Below are 20,485 nucleotides of genomic sequence, written 5' to 3'. Positions count from 1 at the left end.
CCGACCGAGTCTTGCCCTACGATTGCATCGACACATCCAGATGACGTCCCGGTTCTAGTTTGTCGTAGGTTGTCGTCAAATTCTAGTTTGTTGGTATGTAATCAAAATGATTATTTGTGTCTTAGATGATATTTAAGATGGTTAATTTATGTTGTTTCTTATCGTTCTTTTAGAGTTTTATGAGGCATGTTGTCAAGATACTACAGATCATGATATTGTATCGTGATGTCACAAAGGGTACAGTAGCGTGAGACCGTACTACTAAGGCTCCACAGATAGCTCGTAGGTCGGTTGAGGAGCACACATCCAAGAGTAGAGGTGGTCATAATATACGTGGATGATCATCTTTTCTTGGTAGGACCTTATTGTTTGGTATTTCTTTTCATTGATACTATTTATGTCAAATTTTGTATACTTTGACTATTTATAGTTTATTTTGACATATTTGTTTATATGTGCACGTATGTGCATGACAATTTAATAGATTACTATGAACAAACTTAATTGAATAAAATTAATTAAGGATACATAATTAAAATAATTGAGTTAATACCAAAATCAAATTGTCAACTCTCAATTTTGTCCAGGTGAATAAAATTTATTCCCTACATATAAAATAAAAAATAAAAATAGTGAAAAGGAGAAAAAAAATACTATTTGTTTTACTATTTACACCCCATATTTAACTATTTCCAAACCCTACTATTTGATTTTCCATTTTTAACCCTTATCTCAATGGTCCAAAATAGTCCAACATTTTTTTTCTTCCTTACCACTCTATTTTTCTTCTCACACCTCACCATCCACATCATCCTCCACACCACCCTCCACATCACCTACCTTTTTCATCTACTCTTTCCACCTCCTTCTTATATTAATTTTTTCTATGCTATTTTTTCTAATTATTCCATTTACCTTTTTAAATTATATTTTATCCACTTATTTTTTTTCACCTACTTTTTATATTATTTTTCTTTACCAATTCTCCACCTAATTTCTCCATTGACTTTTTCTATTATTTATTTCATCAACTTTTTTATCTAATTTTTCCACTCACTTTTTTATATTAATTCTTTCAATTATTTTCCACACAAACTTTTTCTATCTAGTTTTTTATTATACTTTATTTCACCTAATTTCTTCACCCACTTTTTTATATTAATTCTTCCAATTACTTTTCACACTAACTTTTTCAATTCACTTTTTTTATTATATTTTATTTCACCTAATTTCTTCAGTCACTTTTTTTTTATATTAATTCTTTCACTTATTTTCCACACTAAATTTTTCTATTAATTTTTTAATTATATTTTATTTCATCTAATTTTTTTCACCCACTTTTTATATTAATTATTTCATTTATTTTACACACTAACTTTTTCTATTCACCTTTTATAATTATATTTCATTTCACTTGATTTCTCCACCCACTTTTTATATTAATTTTTTCTCTTATTTTTTACACTAACACTTTTATTGACTTTTTTTAATTATATTTTATTTCACATAATTTTTCCACTCACTTTTTATATTAATTCTTTCACTTATTTTTCACACTAACTTTTTCTATTCACTTTTTTTAAATTATATTTTATTTCACCTAAATGCTCTACCCACTTTTTATATTAATTCTTTCACTTATTTTTCACACTAACTTTTTCTATTTTTTCCACTTACCTTTTAAAATATTATTTTATTCAACACTTTCTCTAATCATAACTCTATAAATACTCAGATTCTTTTTACTCAAAATTTTAAACACACATATAATACATCTTTTCTCTCCCACGCCAAACCTCTTCACTCCATATCTTTTCCCCTAAACTTCACTCAATTTTTCTCCTACACTCCATTATCATTCCCTTCATATATTTTAACAAGGCACATATATTTTCTTCCCAATTCACTTTGCTTCTCTTTTATACTTATTATTTTTCTTTACACTTATTTTATTCTTATAATCCATCGTTTCAAACTTATATTATTAAACTTTTTTAAAAAGCAAATATAAAAATTATAAAAAAATGGTTTTTTCGGTCTTATTTAAAGGTATAAGTACTTATTTGATCGTCTGCATCGTCTTAGTAGTTAATACTCTGTTTAAATAATTAAATAACATTTTTAACGGTATAAGTACTTGTGTGATCCTACACATCGTTCTAGTACTTAAATACCATGTTTAAGTAATTAAATAATGTTTCTAAAGGTATAGGTACTCATGTGATTGTTCGCATCGTCCTAATACTTAATACCATTGTTTAAATAATTGAATATTGTTTTTAAAGGTATAAGTACTCGTGTGATCATCCACATCGTTCTAGTGCTTAATACCTTCGTTTTTCTCAATCATGTCAAAAATGAAAAATATATGAAATCTTTAAAACTTAAAAACATTAGCTTTTAAACAAACAATCTTTTTACGAAAACTATGCGATCCTTGATTTTCCATCGCAAGTGAAAATACGTAGGAGCAATGCTAGTCCTTCTCAGGTTCACTTCCCAAAAATCCAAAAATATCCATAATCATATCCACAAATATTTTCCAAACATGTTTTTCAAATATATTTTCCAAACAAAATCCCAAACAGATTTTCCAAAAAGAACTACATACCCCTAATTTCTCACATCAGAATACATAGGAAGGAGCAATTGTCAATCATTGTCAGATTTCCCAAAAGTAATTTTTTTTTGTTTTTTTTTTGTATTATCTAGCATTATTATTTTCCGAGAAAAATAACCATTTTGAAAATCACATCAACTTTGTTCAGTTAATTAAAGGTACTGCCTTTGAGTAGGCGTTGTAGGGTGCTAACACTAGTGCAGTAAGAGGAATGACACCGGTTACTTTTGCTTATAGGCACTGGTTCTACAACCGAGGCATATACAAGCGAGGTAAAAAGGGGTAGGTTTTATGCCTCGGTTATGAATCGCGGCGTAAAGGGATAGGATTACGCCTCGATTCATTGTAACCGATGCCATAAGGTTTTGTTTTTTATTAATCCCCTGCTACATTCTCCCACCGTTTCGAAACCAACCACACAAGCATAAACACAACCCTCATTATTTTTGTAACATGTTTCACCCGCAAAGAGACCAAAATCCCACGATTTCTTTTCCTCTATCGAATGGAAATAGACACACAACAACTCATACTTATGACGCTTGTGGAGCCACAAACTCTGGTTTTGTAGCTTCAAAGAAGCCACCAAAAAACTACAAGAACTGTCACAGCTACAACGACATGGAAGTTCAATTCAGAACAAGGTCAAAGGTGGATGATGAATTTGGCATGTGTTCCCCTCCTTTGTGGTCCACGAGTCCATCAAAGAGTCCCCATCACTGAAAAAATCACTACTGCTGTCAGAGGAGAGGAAATTGAACAACAAAAATGTGCATGTTCGAAGACCAAGAACAAGATTGACAGTGGAGGGTTTTATTTGAAAATGGTGTTTCCAATGTCTCTGGATCCAAAAAGAAGATTAAGAACAAGATTGATGGAAGCAGCCTCCACGTTCAAGACTGGAGCGGCTCCTTGGACAGAATGACGCAGCGGAATGAAGAATGGTTTGAAGGAGTTCGGCGCATGCAAGGTGTTTGTCAAAATGCGTGACAGTGTTTGGATGTGTGTGTGAGGTAGAGTTCTAACTCAGATGGCCTTCCAACGGGGAAGGGAGCTAGAGGAAGACAAGCTAAAATAGCTTTAAGCAATGAACTTGAGAGAATGGCTGGATTTCAGCAGCATTTCATTATCAAACTCAAGTTACATTTACAAGTGATTTGGCTTCTCTTTTATAGATGAAGAGAAACTTGCCTAGCAAGCTACTGGACATATTAGCAATGTACATGAAGCTCTATAAGAAGTGTGCAGGAGAAGCTATACAACTGGCCACATGTTCCATACGGTAAACATTGAAAACATGCTTTAAAAGAAAGTGGAAACGCTGGTTTGCTTGGTTGGCCGTATGTTGTATATCAACTTTGCTTTTCCAATCCAAAAAGCACTTCCTTTCTTCCTTTCTTTACCTCCTTTGCTTCCCTTAGTTCACCAAGCTTCTTTGGTTGATTGGCTATGGTTTTCCACTCTTATTAGTGACCTACAAAACAAGTATTTAGTTAAAGAGAACATTCTAAGACTTAGAAAGAAAATATTAAGTCCTTTATTCAACTTCCCTTTCTTGGTCTTAGAGTAAAGTTGATACTTCTTTAGATGGAAAGTCCCTAAAGGGGTTGCCATCATTCCCTCCCTCTTTAAAAACGATTTGTCCTCAAATCGGGAAGAAAGAAAGAAGCACAACTTTGGTTTTTATGTTCCTCCGGGATCAAAAATATATCTACAAAAGATTGCAAAAATGAGTATGATGAAGAAGATGTAAACAAAGATAAGAAGACAAAAGAAAAGTCTTGTATTTTTGAAAAAGATTTTCAGAAATTTAGGCTTGGAAAAATGGAAAATTCCATAGTCCCAAGTTATTGGATTTTTATCTTGAGTTACTTGTTTACACAAAGGTAACATTAACTCAAGGTTTGAATTGCCATATTTTGAAAAGGATTGCACAGAATATGGGATGACAATTGATTTAAAAGATAAATGAATAATGGAAGAGTGCACAATAAATGGAAAAGAAGTAAAGAATGAGAACCCTTCCCTTTTAGGTTCCATGGTGATGGTAAGAGTAGGAGTTGCCAGCATTAGCAAGAGCTCCTTCTCTTTACTTTCCTATGCTTTCTTCTTTTCTTCTTCTCTTTTCTTTTCCTCTTTCCTTGTCTCTCTTTCCTTACTCTCTTCTTCTTCTTTCTCTCTTTCTTGTCTCTCTTCTTCTCTCTCTTTCTTGTCTCTCAACATCTCTTTTTAGCTTTAATTCTATTTGCTTAGCTTGCACCTCCTTAAGGTTAATCTTAAATTCTAGTTCTCTAATAAGGAAACCATTATCATTTAAGCTTTCAAGAAATATTTTTCCTTTTTCAATGTAATCTCTCAAGAATTGGAGGTTTCTCTTAATAGTTGAAGGTACAAACTCTTTTCTCATGCAAGATTTTAATTCAGACCAATTATGAATGGGAGATTTTCTACCTATCCTAACATGATATTGTCTCTCATCCCACCACTCTCTTACTTGCATTTCAAATCTAGATGTGTAGAGACTAAGGACATAAGATTCACTATTGCTAGAATGAAAATAGGATTCAGGTTTACTTTTTCTAGCAATAAATGGATGCATGTCATTAATGTCCTTTTCCCAAGTTAGGTATGTTAATGCACCAATATCCGCACCAAAGTATGGAATATTTGCCCTAGCTTGTTTATACAATTCACCCTCAATCCGAACAAATTCATGAGAGGAACAAGTCCTTCTTCTAGCTTCATCAAGTTTTCTTTTAATTTCTTTGAAACTAATGGATTGATCAAAACTAGAAAACCAAGAGGACCTATATGAACAAGAAGACGGATAAGAAGTATAACAAGACATCAAAAACTTTTTTTGATTTTTGTGAAGGATTTCTAGAAAGATTCTAGAGGTAAAATGAACCAAATAGCTCCCAGGAAGGAGAGGTGAGTCACAAATGGACAAGCTTAAGAACCTTGTCCTTCCTAGCCAGAGTATCTTTGGTTGTTTCTTACCTTAGTGTCTAGGTAGAAATCTTTCAAAACTTTTTAAATGCAAGAATGCTATGCACCTAGAAACCAAATGAAGGTTTATCTAAATGAAACGTGCTCCTATGTATCACGGAGACTTAAAACATAAAATTCAGCAAGCAATGTAAAGTAAAGCAAATGGAAATGAATGAGACACGGCCCTAAGTGAAAGTGCAAGTGACACTTGGAGCCACTTGACACACTTTCACACTAAGAAGTGGAAACTAACCTATTACAATGTTTGATGGTGCACTTGGAATTGCTTGAAAAGCATTTTTCCAAGTCACTTTAAGTTGAAAATGAACACAAAATTGAAAGAATTGACAAAGGTTCCGTGATACCAATCCAAATTTACAATTGAAAATTGTGGAAAAATGGAACAAAAACTAAGTGTAGCTGCTGTTTCAGATTGTTGGACTGTCAAAAATGGTGTGTTTTTGCTACTGCCATGGTGCTAGAACAGCAAGGATAAAGTGCTCTTGGAGTCCAAGCTTTTGGCCACTTTAACAAGTCTTCCACTCCCTAAGATGCTACCCCTTTGGAGAGCAATCTGGATGTTTAAGACTTCACCACAGCATCACACATCCATACAAAACCAGCAAAAACAGTGAGCATCAAACACGTTACTGCACCAGATTTACTTTCCAAACCAGACTGCACTTTGGCATTGTATCAAACAGGTTATGTGCAGAAATTCCAAACAATGTAAAACAAGTAATTAAAGGCTGGAAAGGAAGGATGACACGCAAAATGAATTAAGAGATGCTCTACAAAGGATTAAGAAACCAAGAAAATCAAAACATGCTGCAAAGACTTTAAACTCAATGATTTCAGAAATTTGGCAAAAGTGTTTGACAGAATCCCTCAAAGAAAAAAAAAATCAGCTTTTGGCCAAAATCCTGATGCTGGTGCAGCAAATTTTTCGAAACTGGATTGTACTGGTCCAAATGCTTTTTCTAAACTTGGTTAATGATAGTTTGATGTATGATTTAACAGTAGTGGTACCAAGCTTTTGCTACAATCCATATACCAATGGCAAATGCACAAAAACAGATTCAAGCTATGTGCAGAAACTAAAATCTGACCAAAAACACTTTAAAATGGATGATTTGAGAGGCAATTTTTCACAGCTATGTTTAGACACCAAATTTGATGATTGGAGCAACTTTATATGCATTATTTGAAGGTGTTTAAACTGTCAAACAACAAAGAAATATGCAGCAGCAGAAATTGACTAGTTCACTTCCAATTTCAACAAAATGTGATGCTTGGAATGGTGATTTTGCATATGGACTGAAAAATGATCAAATGAACAGTGTAAACAAGTTGAAAATGACCAAATACACTTGTTCAAACAGTCACAATGCACAGAAACAAGGGGAGGCAGCAATTGGCAGTGGCAGTTGTGACTTATGCAGAATAAATGCACAAAAACTGCACCAGAATTAGAAATTTGGCAAAAAAAAATTGGAAACTGTAGTGGTGAAAAAGAACAGCAGTGATTCAAATGCTCAAATGCCACTTCAAACAAGTTTTATCATCAAATGAAATATGTTGAAACACTTAAACAGCCACAGCAAAATCCATAACAGTTTTGACTGGTGTACTTTCAAATTTAACCAAATTTGATGACTAAAACTGTGATTTGATACAAAGGCTGGAAAATTACCATTTGAACAGTAACAACAAGTTTGAAATGGTCAAGTATTCTTGCACAAACAATCCAACACCACAGAGGCACACAGATTCTCAAAATCACTCTAATAGTTGCCAAAATATGCAGAAAAATTGGACAAAACTGCTCCATAAATTAAAATGCAACAGAGTCAAAGCTGGATGAATCAACAATCATGCAAGAAAGGTCCTAAACAACTAGATCTAATTGTAGAGTATCAGCTAGAGGAACTTTAAACACCTAAGACACATCAAAGAAGTCAAGCACGGTGCAGAAGCTTGGATAAAATAGTAACAGTGATGTGAAACCAGATTTCAAGCAACTCAACCACTCATTTTTCAATTCTGTGATTATTAGGAGTTGCTATCACTTCAAACACATGTAAAAACAGTAAACAAACTTGTACAAAGCTTGAAAGTAAAGAAATCGGGACTGCATCAGCTGATATCAAATTAATCCAGAAATGATGTTTTATGCAGATTTTTCTACTGGAATCAATATTTGCAATGCTAATTGGCTCAAATGATCAAAGCTGGACATGTTGCCATTGCTTTATATGATCAACATAGAGCTAGCAAATGCATTGAACACACTTAAACAACAAGAGATAATGCTGGAACAGAAGTAAACCAATTAGACAGTGAAAAACAGCAAACACTTGCACAAAACTGGACAAAACTTGGAATGATGATTAAGCTGGATTCAAACAAAAATTAAAGAAGTTGCACCGATTAAAATGGAAAACAAACACTAACGAACAGTGAATAGAATCAAACATTCACTCAAACACAGAATCAAACCAGAAAAACAAAATGGAACAGTGACATATATGAACAACACAAGACGGAAAAAAAACAGAGGAATGGATACGAGACACTTAGCTCTTGAAGCGTGACTGAAACGACTGGCTCTTGATGCCAAATGATGGAAGCAGCCTCCACGTTCAAGACTGGAGCGGCTCCTTGGACAGAATGACGCAGCGGAATGAAGAATGGTTTGAAGGAGTTCGGCGCATGCAAGGTGTTTGTCAAAATGCGTGACAGTGTTTGGATGTGTGTGTGAGGTAGAGTTCTAACTCAGATGGCCTTCCAACGGGGAAGGGAGCTAGAGGAAGACAAGCTAAAATAGCTTTAAGCAATGAACTTGAGAGAATGGCTGGATTTCAGCAGCATTTGATTATCAAACTCAAGTTACATTTACAAGTGATTTGGCTTCTCTTTTATAGATGAAGAGAAACTTGCCTAGCAAGCTACTGGACATATTAGCAATGTACATGAAGCTCTATAAGAAGTGTGCAGGAGAAGCTATACAGCTGGCCACATGTTCCATACGGTAAACATTGAAAACATGCTTTAAAAGAAAGTGGAAACGCTGGTTTGCTTGGTTGGCCGTATGTTGTATATCAACTTTGCTTTTCCAATCCAAAAAGCACTTCCTTTCTTCCTTTCTTTACCTCATTTGCTTCCCTTAGTTCACCAAGCTTCTTTGGTTGATTGGCTATGGTTTTCCACTCTTATTAGTGACCTACAAAACAAGTATTTAGTTAAAGAGAACATTCTAAGACTTAGAAAGAAAATATTAAGTCCTTTATTCAACTTCCCTTTCTTGGTCTTAGAGTAAAGTTGATACTTCTTTAGATGGAAAGTCCCTAAAGGGGTTGCCATCAAAGATCCAAAAAAATATCACTTACCAAGCCAAGGAGGACCACTGCCGCAATGACCAGGACCGTGGGAGCGACTACGGCAATAGTGTGGAGACAATGGGGCATGGCGATGCAACAAGAACCCAGGAGACCACGCGACGATGGCGGCAATGCGACGACAACACTGTCTTCACCACGCGACGACTCAGCAGGGAGGCAGCGGCGGTGAGCCAACAAAGGGGAGGTGCGGCGGCGAGACATTGGTTGGATGGCAACACCGGCGATGGTGTTTGGAGATCTTGCGTGACAAAGGGAATCGCGAGAACACTATAACGGAGGGCTCGCCGATCTGGAGCGGCTTGGTGATTTGGGCTTGGCGATCTGGAGCGGATCTGGAGCGGCTTGGCGATTTAGAGCAGTGGATGAAGATGAATATATAGAGGGGAAGAGTGGCAGAGGCAGCGGCAGCGGCGGCGGATGCTACAGCGGTACAGTCTACAATAGCGAGAGAGGGGAAGAATGGGAGAGCATAGAGGGGAAGAAGGGAGAGCATGAGAAAGAAGAAGTTGTTGGGATGTGCAAATGAAAATGAAACGAGTGTATAGGCAGCGGTCGTTTGGTAACCTGAGGCAATAAGGCCTTTTTAAAAAGTTGTCAGACAAAAAGTGTGCTTAGGGTAGAGGTATAGGTCTCGGGTCTTCTTCTAACCGAGACAATATCACCATTCTGCCTGGGGTCATGGTGTAACCGAGGTATATAGCCTTTTACGCTTCGGGTTTTGCGTAACCGAAGCGTATATGGCGCGTTAGATTCCACTTTTTTTACTAGTGTAATATCTTCCCTAACCGACTCCCAGACTCAAAATCCTGTTTCGCATACCATGTATTTTTATGGTTTTTTCGTAGTTTTCCAGAATAAACTATGGTGGCAACTCCCAAACTCTAATTTTCAAACTATGGTGACGACTCCCAAACTCACAAATGATTTACACTTTTTAAGAATTTAACTTAAAAAGTAAGTCATATTTTATTTAAGAATGAATATAAACTACTTACAATAAAAAATTAAATTAATACATGACAAACTTTACTTCAAGAAGTTCCAGATCTATATAAGTTGTACTAATGCCCATTAACTCCACAAATGATTGCATCCTATTCGTATAAAATGAGGACCAAGCTCGCGCCTATGGGTAACAATAGGTTGACGAAATGATGTCCACCATGGGTAATGGACAACCATCTTGTAAGTGAACCTACAAAGTTTTTGTTAAGACATAATTGTCTATAGGACTTATGTGTATAAACACTCTCATATGTTCTAAAGTTTAACCAAATAACATTAAAAGAAATGAGAATCTGAAGATAACTATAACTAGAATAAAATAAGCATAAACATAAGTGTTAGGTTCAAAATCCCTGATCATCTAGCAACATAGGAAAGTCTTAGGAAAACACTTAGACATATATGTATCATAGAACAACCTAAGTTAAAACATCGAGACATAACACTAAATGACTCCCAAGTTTAAGCGTCTATGAGAATTATGCTAAACACGTAAATTATATTGTACCAAACTATAATCAGTAAAACTCTTAATGGATAAAGATGTTGAAGTGTCGAGACAATGCTTTAGTAAAACTCTCAAGCAAAAATTCAAAAACATGTAGAAAACAAAATGTGCTAAACGCTCTAGCCGTTCTTTTTATCGATGAATTTTACCATTGATAAATGAGATATGTATTACCAACGTATTTATCAAAATACTTTTTGCATCGGTAACAAATATATCAATAAAATTGGTCAAAAAATAAAATTTCAAAATTCATCAATAATTCAAATTTATCGATGATTTTATTTTGGTCGGTAAAATTTCATCTGTAATTCTTAATATTTCTGTAATGAAAAAACTAATGGTTACTCTCTCAAGTACAAAGGTAGGCTATGTGGTTGTTGCTACCATTGATTGTCAAAAAATATGGATGAGAAAGTTTTGAGAAAATTAACTCATAATCATGATAGTAGCACTATTATTATGTATGATAATAATTCAACAATTAAACTTTCAAAAAAATGCAATAATGCATGGTAGAAGCAAGTATATTAGAGTGCATTTTTATTTGTTAAGAAATCTTGAGCAAGTTATAGATATAATGACCAAGGCTTTAAAACTCGAAGCTTTCTATAAACGCAAAGATGAAGATTAGAATATTTGATTTTTCTGAATAAACTAACTGCACATCAACTCAATTCAAGAGAGGAAATGAAAAGATCTTTATAGTCTGTTTTTTTTACTGCATAATAAAGCCTAGTTTTTAGGCACATTTTGCTTTTAACCGATCACGTAATTATAGGCAGTTATTCCCATGTATTCTATTACTAACTATTTAATAGTCTCTTTAATTTAGTAAATACACCAAGCATCAATTGCAATACATATTCTTTTTATTTCTTTCATAAAGGAGATAAAATTTTACATAAATATGCTTAAGAAGTAGATGAAAAAAGGCCAAAAACTTGAAAGAAATGGTCCATTGGTAGTTGAATCTATTTTTGTTATAAATTTAATTATATGAAAAAACTAACATTTATCATGTGTAATAATAAAAACGAAAATACTATGTATAAATTCATTGCAATAAACATTATAAATTTTTCCCACACAAGTTCTATGTTTATTTTCTTTTAGTTTTAACATATTCTAGCCGACCAAATGAAACTAATGAAAATTCTTGCAGATTTTTGCTTTCCTGTCTACGTTTTTGGATGTCGACCCATAAAATAAAAGTAAGAAATGAGGAGGTTAATAATTTCTTTTATTGACCTACCTTTACTAAATGGCCTAACAAGAATCAGGGCTAGCGTGAACGGAACGGTGAACTTTGTACCAATTATTCGTTACACATAATATTTTGACATCTTTACGTGATCGAATAATCCTCTTCATTAAGCAGCATAATCCAAAATTTCAATCCTGTCGTGATCTTGGAGCTCTCAGAATTTCCATTCACAAGTGCAACACGTTAGATTTCCACCTGAGTGCAGAAAAGGTACACGCGTTGCAAGTGCTTATTGTGATTTCTCCTTTTTAGGTAATACGAAATATGGTAATAAATATTATAACCACTAATGCCAAATTTCGCAATATTTTAGAGTTCGTTAATATAACATATTCCAGGTTTATGTGCACTTACAAATTGCCTAAGCTAAGGATCTCATGAGGTATATGCCTATTTATTGGTTCTTTAATCTCATGAAGCCAATCCCAGATTTGGTGCTAATTTTAGGTAAGTTGGAACAGCTTGCTTCAATTAAGCAACAACTATTAAATTAATGCGGTTATAATAAGACGCTACTTTTTTTATTCAGAATAATTTTTTTTTAGTTACATATGTTTTTGTTTCTAAACTATCTTTTAAAAATATGTTTTGCCACTAAATTAAACTATATAAAATCATTTAAAACATCAAGAGACTTCGTGTGGAGTATTCTCATAGAAAAACCATTGGAAATAGTATGTCATTAGAAATAAAATAAATTTACTTTCTGAAACAAATAAAATTTCATAGTGGATTATAATATAATTTTCAATTTTTTTTAGAGAGAATATTTTACGCTAATTTTATAAAATGAAGAGATAAAATAGATATATAATTTAGTTTAGGAACCAAACAGGATTCTTTAATCTGACAAAGCCAATCCGAGATTTGGTGCTATTGTTAGGTAAGTTGGAACAGCCTGCTCCAATTAAGCTACAACTATTAAATGCGGCTATAATAAGACGTTTCTTTTTTTATTCAGATAATTCTTTTAATTAGAATTAACTTTTTTTTAGCTAAATATTTTTCTGTTTCTAAACTTTTTAAAAATATGTTGTCACTAAACTAAACTATATACTTATTTTTTCATTCACTTACTAAAAATCATTTAAAACATAAGTAGACTTGATATGGAATGTTTATAGTAAAAAAACGGTTGGAGATCATAAATTTTTTTTTATTATAAAAAAATGGACATAAATATTATTTTATAAGTTATTTTTATATGATTGGGTTAAAATTAAAATTTACTTTTTAAAACAAATAGAATTTCATAATGGATTGTAATATAATCTTGAAATATTTTTTAGAGAGAATATTTTACGCTATTTTTATAAAATGAAGAGAGAAAATAGATATATAAGTTAGTTTAAGGATGAAAAGGAGAAATGTGTGGTTGGTGTGTTGGTCTTGGGGCAGTAGGACACAGTGGACGTAGGTGGATATCAATGTGGAAACGTATTGCAAAGGCTGGTTGGCAACCCACTTCAGACGGCACCCCATTACGTCTACCTTTCATTTGATTCGACAACTCACTCACATTCATCATACAATTTTCTTGTCTAAATGCTTTCATGTGCATATCTACATGGCTTTCGAGATTTATATATAATTCTAAAGCCAATGTCCTCATCAATTATGCACTCCCCACTATCAATTCTTGCTTTGCAAGAAAATGACACATTCCTTATTCATGAAACATCTCCAAATACTACATCAGTGAAACAGGTTTTGTTTATCTCAAGGGAAAAAACTATGTACTTTCTTATCACTCACTTCTTTTTTTCTTTAACTTTCTTCTTACTGTTTGCTTTGACCAACTTTCTTTAAAGTTGGGGCCCATTTACAACTAGTGGATCGTTTTTTCTTTTCATTATAAATAATTAAAGAGTTTATTTATCACGTTGATCACAGAAAAAGGTGTATCTGAATAAAAAACAAAATAATTTTTTTTCCTTTTTTTCTTCTTTGTACAGATAATAAATAATCCCTACTAGTATTCTGTTTTCATATTATTTGTTTTGAATTCATAATTAAAATATTAATTTAGTTTTTTCGGTTTTGCTAATTAATTAAAATATTTGTTTTAATAATTTTTTTTTAATTTAGTTACTTTTTTAACATTATTTAAATAATTAATTGACAATAACAATGTAGGTCAAATATAAGTTTGTAGTTTTTTTATTTTTTAAAATTTTTCTTTTATTTCTTTTTTAATCTAAAAGAATGTTGATATATCAATCCAACATCACGCAATGTGGCATAAACATTGTTACGGATCAAGATCAATGCCATATGTTAGAATGAGTATCACATGACAATATTTTATATTCAATTTAGTTTGTTATTTTTTTTTTCAATTCAATCTCATTGTTTTTTTTAATTAAAACAACTTTGAATTAAGGTAAAAAATTAGTTTTTTAGGTTGAATTTTGATTTCTGAGATCTTATTGGTTTCAAATTTCTTTTATCTCTTCGAAAAAATCTAACACAAAAAATATGTAAGATCCTTGAAAATATTTGTATTTCAGATACTAGAAAAAAAAAGTAAAAAGTGAATAGTAAATTGTGAATAGTAAATATATATATATATATATATATATATATATATATATATATATTTTTGGAAGGGATAAGTATTCCACGATGCCTTGAGTCATAAGAGATCAGAATTCACCAAATTGTAAATAAAAAAATTATTTTTGTAATAGTAAAATGAATAAAAAAATGAATAGTTAAAATGAATAGTAAAAATGAATAGTAAATTTTTTTGCTATAAATAGCCAAGGGGGAGGCTGAAAATTTACACCAAAAAACTTAGAAAATTTTTGAGAGAAGAGAGTTGGAAGAATTTCTAATTGCAAAGGGGATATTCTGGAAGTTTTCAAAGAACGAGGAGATTAAGAGGTAAGGAGAGCTAACCTTGAGTATTTCGTTTCGTATTATCTTGAGTCTTGAATATGCAATATTTTGCTTTTGTCTGATTTTAAATTTTGAATATGAAGTATTTTGTTTATGTATGATCTTGAAATTTGAATGAGAACATGCTTTTGTATTTAGATCCAAGTGTGATAGTTGTAAAATGTGATGTTGATTATGTTATGTCATTTGTATATTATTAGTTGTTTATTTTTGTATTTTTGGATGGATTAAAAGTTGTCTAACCGGCTCTGCCAGATTCAACTTCTTGTTCCCCAAAGCTTTTGTTGTTTCTTATATCTTTATATTGTATTTTTGGAAGGACGAGAAGTTGTCTAACTGGCTCTGCCAGATTCAAGTTCTTGTTTCCCCATACCTTTTATTTCTTATTTATATTGTATTTTTGGAAGGATGAGAAGTTGTCTAACCGGCTCTGCCAGATTCAACTTCTTGTTTCCCCAAAAATTTTATTGTTTTATATATTTTCTTATTGCATCTTTCTGGAAGGATGAGAAGTTGTCTAACCGGCTCTGCCAGATTCAACTTCTTGTTTCCCCTGAAATTTTATATTAATATTATTTTGATGGTAAGGGGAGCTAATTATTTTTGTATGAATCTATTTTATAAAAATATATGCATATGAATGTTGAACTGGTGTGCTCTTGTAAAACTGTTTTATGACTTTTATTATATTGGGTGTTATAACTGAAACTGTGAAATTGTACATGTTGTGATGTGATGAATTCAATCTATTTTGAATGAGTTTGTTGGCTGAAATTGATCTTGTTGGAAGGTCTAGAGTAAGGGTTCTGTAATAGCTTGTATATGGGTATTAAATAGATGTACAGATACTGTTTGAGGTTGCTGTGAGAGGAAGTGAAAATATTAAAATTAAGCATTTCAGATTTAGAGCATAAGAGAACAGGGTAGATAATTTAAATAAATCAATTGTTAATTATTGAGGGCCTTTCTTTGTTGGTAGGATAGAGGAACCTTAAAAACCTGAGTTGGCACATCCCTGATCATAGAGCAGCCCTGGCCTGGTCCAGTCAGTTGTGACTAGTCATATGTGCTGGCGTCGAAGGTGAGTTTGATGCGTTCAGACATCTGGGTCCTCTCCGGTGACCAATTGGGGTAAAGAAAGATCTCTACTAGGATGAAAATAAAATAAAACAAGTTGATTGTAGATGCATAAAGTTATCATGGTAAAAACTTCATATATATTTCATTTACCGCTACATTGAGCCCAAACTTTAATATGTAGTTCCTAAGACATGTTGATGTATTTTGGCTGATCTATGACCTTTGATTGGTGAAAATATGTTGAGTTATACTCGTTATAAAAAAAATGGGTTTATAATATGAAGTATGATATCTGGCAATATGTTTACTTTATTTTGGGTATTGACATCAAAACGGGTTATTGTCAATTTATAATTAAAGAATGAACATGATTGAGTTAGGTGGATAAGAGGGTATGATTTGTTGATTTTATGAAATGTTGGATTGGATATGAGAAATCATTACTTATGAAATGATCTTTACTACTGGGAGTAGTATGTTCGGTTTATACCATGAGAGCTGGATATGAACAAAGTAATACTCGAGGTTTATGAAAGCAGGCAGAAGGTGGTCTGACCATAAGGCTTTGACATAAACATATGATTCGTAAGTTTTATAGAAGCAGGCAGAGAGAGGTCTGACCATAAGGCTTCAGAAAGTAAGACATAGTATACAAGTGAGGCTTAAGGAAGCAGGTAGAGAGCGGTCTGACCATAAGGCTTCGTGAGTAAGCATGGTATACTTGTAAGGTTTATGAAAATGAGAAAGATGATTAAAAAAAAATGATGAATTAATGACATCGGGATAATGATATTTATCAATTGCAGAAATACATGATTGAAACATTTATAATATAATTTTAATGATTGTATGATATGATTGGCTTACCCTTATTTGTTTGTGCTATGATCATATAACTCATGTTATATGTGAATAGATAATGTTGCAGATGCGGTTGAAAAAGCTTAGAGATGATGAGAGAGATGCGGGGAAAAACTTTCAGGGATTTTTGTAAAAAGAATAAATTGTATTGGAAAAATATGTTGTGTAAGACTTATAAGTTAAATTTCAAATTTATGTTAAGTGGTGAAAACTATATTGTTTAAAGTTTGTAAGTTTGGTATTGTACTTTGGAGAAATTGAAATAAAGTTTGATTGTTTATATCAGACTAATTTAGTCTCTACTACTAGTAATACCCCTTTAAAATATTTGGGTGTTACAAAATACCATTGCAACAAAATTGTTCATATTTTTATTAAATATTTATAATTTAAGGTTAGAGTTGGTTTAAAAATACAATGAGTATTTTAGTAAAGGGGACTAACACCTTTAGTTTAAAATTTTAAGAGGTTAAAAATCACATAAACTATTTAATACTTTATGTGATTTTTAGGTTAAAAATCAAATAAACTATTTAATACTTATGTGAGATTTAGGTTAAGAGTCAATTAAATAGTTTAACCTAAAATAATAAATTAGGGATCAAATTAAACATAAGACACTGATATATGACACCAATACTGACACGTACCATTGGTACTAACACGTGTCACTAACCTTGACATGTTGCATTGTTATGGTCACATAGCACGATGTTAGCTTCACACGTGAACAATTTACTTTAGTTAAGAAAAATTTTAAGAAGATATAACAATTAAAAATTTAAAAATTTTAAAAAATAAAAATTTTAAAAATCACGAATTGACATATAACATACATTGTTCACTATCTGCTAATCATTTAAGCAACATTAGTCAAAAGGATTAAACTATACAAAATTGCCAAAAATTGGGACCTTATTGAAAAAAAAATATTTAGACTAAATTGACAAAAAATAAGAACTAAATTAATATTTTAACCTTACAAATAAAAAACCATTTTATTTTATTTTAGATTTTAACATTTATTGTATTTATTTCATGATTAATGATGGACGTAAGAAATAAACTCTTAATTAATATATAATATAATTTTCTTACTATGATTTAATTTTGAAAATCTTGAAAATATTGTTAAATAAAATTCAGAATTACTTAATAGTATTTTTATTAGACGTGTGAATTGACACAATCCACATTACTATTCTATCTCACATAAATTAGTCTCACATAAAGGGTCAAAAGGTTTGATAACATCAAAAAAATCCACATAAGAAAAATTTTATAAATTCAAAATACTAACAAAATTAATATGGATCAAGGTTTACAACCATTTTCATAAAAAGAAGTTATTTAAAAATGAAAATGAATAAAATATTACTTAATAAAATCTTGTTACACATTCAAAGCATTTATTTAATCCAAACTTAATCACGGTTAAAGTAAAATTGAGTTGAACTTAGGTCAAGTTAGGTTATGTTGACACATTTTCAAGCTGGTTTAGATGGGCCTAAGTTAGACCAAGAGAAATTAGGTCCAATTCGGATCAAAATAGGCCTTACTCAAGTCATGAAAAGTCAACTCAAGTTATGTAGGATCTACCTCAAGTCGAGTTGGCTTGGGTCACCTTAAGCTGAGTTGGACCTGACCTACTTATGGTTGAGTTTTCATTTGATTAATTCGAGTAAGGTTTACCTAAGACCAACTTAAGTTGGACCTATCTTATGCTAAGTCATGCAGAATCCATGTATGGCCACATTGATTCAAGCCTACCTCAGGCTATGTCAATTTATGCCAACCTAGGGCAGAATTGAGTTGAACCCACCTTAAGTTATGTCAAATTGGACCCACGTGCTTTGGATCGAGTTGAGTCTAGCTCGATCTTATTTGAGTTATGATCATGTTAGATTGAGTAGATTTTGTCCATATTAGGTCGAGTAGAGCTTGGTCATGTCAAATCAAGTCGAGTTAGGCTTACGCTAGGCAAAGTCTAATTGGGCTCACATCTAACTAAATCAATTGAGCACACTTGGAATTGGGTTGAGTCGAACCCACCTTTGGTTAAGTTGATTGAAGCCCACATTGGGCCAAATTAAGGCAGATAGATGTCAAATCAAGTAAAGTTAGACCTATATTTGATTTTTGTTGAACCAAGTTTGGATCATGCAATATTAATTTAGGTTGAGATAAGGTCAACCAAGAACGAATTCATGTAGACAATTTTAGATTGGGATGAACCCAAGATGGGTTAGGTTGGCCTAGTGGGCCAAGTTGGATTGGAACCATCTTATTAAGTTACAAATAGTACAAATTAGGTTAGAACCAATTCATAAATAATGTAAAATATTCAGAGATAAATTACCAATTTAAAATATTTTAAAGACGGGTACTATTATGAAAAATATTTAGTGTTTAATTAAAGTCTTATTAATCACTTTAACTCTAACTTAACCCACTTTAATTAGATACTTTGTAAATGATATATTATTCAAGGGATTATCTATTACTTTATAATAACTTTTTAAGAAAGTTTCACAATCAACTGGTGAGAAATAATTGAAGTTATGAGTGTAAATGTTGAAGCAAAAAAACACTGTATTTTAAACTAATTCACTTAATTTGAATTATGTTTAATTATCGTTTAAGATAACAATTAAAGGAATCGACTGATAAAACACACTACAAGCATTATTTGTCACATCTGACTAGCCATGAGCATACGAAACCATTTATGTTGGGTACAAACAAAGTCCCACATCAGATAAAATAAGAGAAGGACATGAGTTTATATACATATAAGATACCTCCATTGGTAAGAAGCCTTTTGGAGTGGAACCAAAAGCAAACCCGTGAGGGCTTGGTCCAAAGTGAACAATATCTTACTAGTGTGGAGATCTATGTGTATGTATGTGTGTTGACCCTCCCAACAAAGCTGGTATCAGAGCTTCAATAGAAGCCTAATAAAGTGCGAGAGTGAGAGCAAAAATACGAGTGTGAAATATGACAGTTGAGGCAAACAATTTTGTACAAACCTCCATTCCCAAATTTGATGGGGACTATGATCATTGGAGTCTTCTCATGGAAAATCTCTTGAGGTCGAAAAAGTATTGGAACGTGGTAGAATTAGGTTACAAAGGGCATGAGGAGGAAGAAAGTCTATCAGCGATGCAAAAGAAAACATTAGACGAGATGCGACTGAAGGATTTAAAGGCTAAAAACTATATTTTTCAAGCTATTGACAAATCTATTTTGAAAATCATCATTCAGAAGGAGACTTCCAAACAACTCTGGGATTCAATGAAAATCAAATGTCAAGGAAATGCAAGGGTGCAACGTGCTCAACTTCAAAGACTCGGAAGGGCCTTTGAGCTTTTGGAGATGAAGGTGGGAGAGACGGTGAACGACTATATCGCAAGAGTCATGGTGGTGGCCGTTGACATGAGAAATTATCGAGAAGACATGACGAATACAACAATTGTTGAAAAGATTATACGAACTCTCACGGAGAACTACGAATACATTGTGTGTTCCATCGAAGAAGCACACGACATCGACAACCTTACGTTGATGCACTCCAAAGTTCCTTACTTGTTCATGAACAAAAACTATTATGGAGAAAAGGAGGGGATGAACAAACATTGAATATTACATATGACGAGACAACAACTAGAAGAGGAGGAAAAGGCCGAGGTAGATTCTTTAACAAAGCAACCATTGAATGCTTTAATTTTCATCAATTGGGACACTTTCAATATGAGTGTCCAAACTGGAAGAAGACAATCCATTACACGAATCTAGATTAAGAGGAGGAACAATTATTAATGATGTATGTTGAAGAAAATAATGCAGAGCAA

General features: G+C 32.5%; 1 protein-coding gene across 1 annotated transcript; it reads left to right on the top strand.

The window, feature by feature from the left end:
* Window positions 1-19,631: 19,631 nt before the first annotated feature.
* Window positions 19,632-20,273, top strand: LOC148206371 (uncharacterized). Its single transcript, XM_088107718.1, has one exon. The coding sequence runs from the start codon at window positions 19,632-19,634 to the stop codon at window positions 20,271-20,273; it is 642 nt and encodes a 213-aa protein (XP_087963844.1).
* The last annotated feature ends 212 nt before the right edge of the window (window positions 20,274-20,485 follow it).

Source organism: Vigna umbellata, chromosome 1 (assembly GCF_029865625.1).
Source record: "Vigna umbellata cultivar VRB3 chromosome 1, Vumbellata_1.0, whole genome shotgun sequence".
NCBI lineage: Eukaryota > Viridiplantae > Streptophyta > Magnoliopsida > Fabales > Fabaceae > Vigna > Vigna umbellata.
This window is presented reverse-complemented; position numbering and strand designations above follow the sequence as displayed.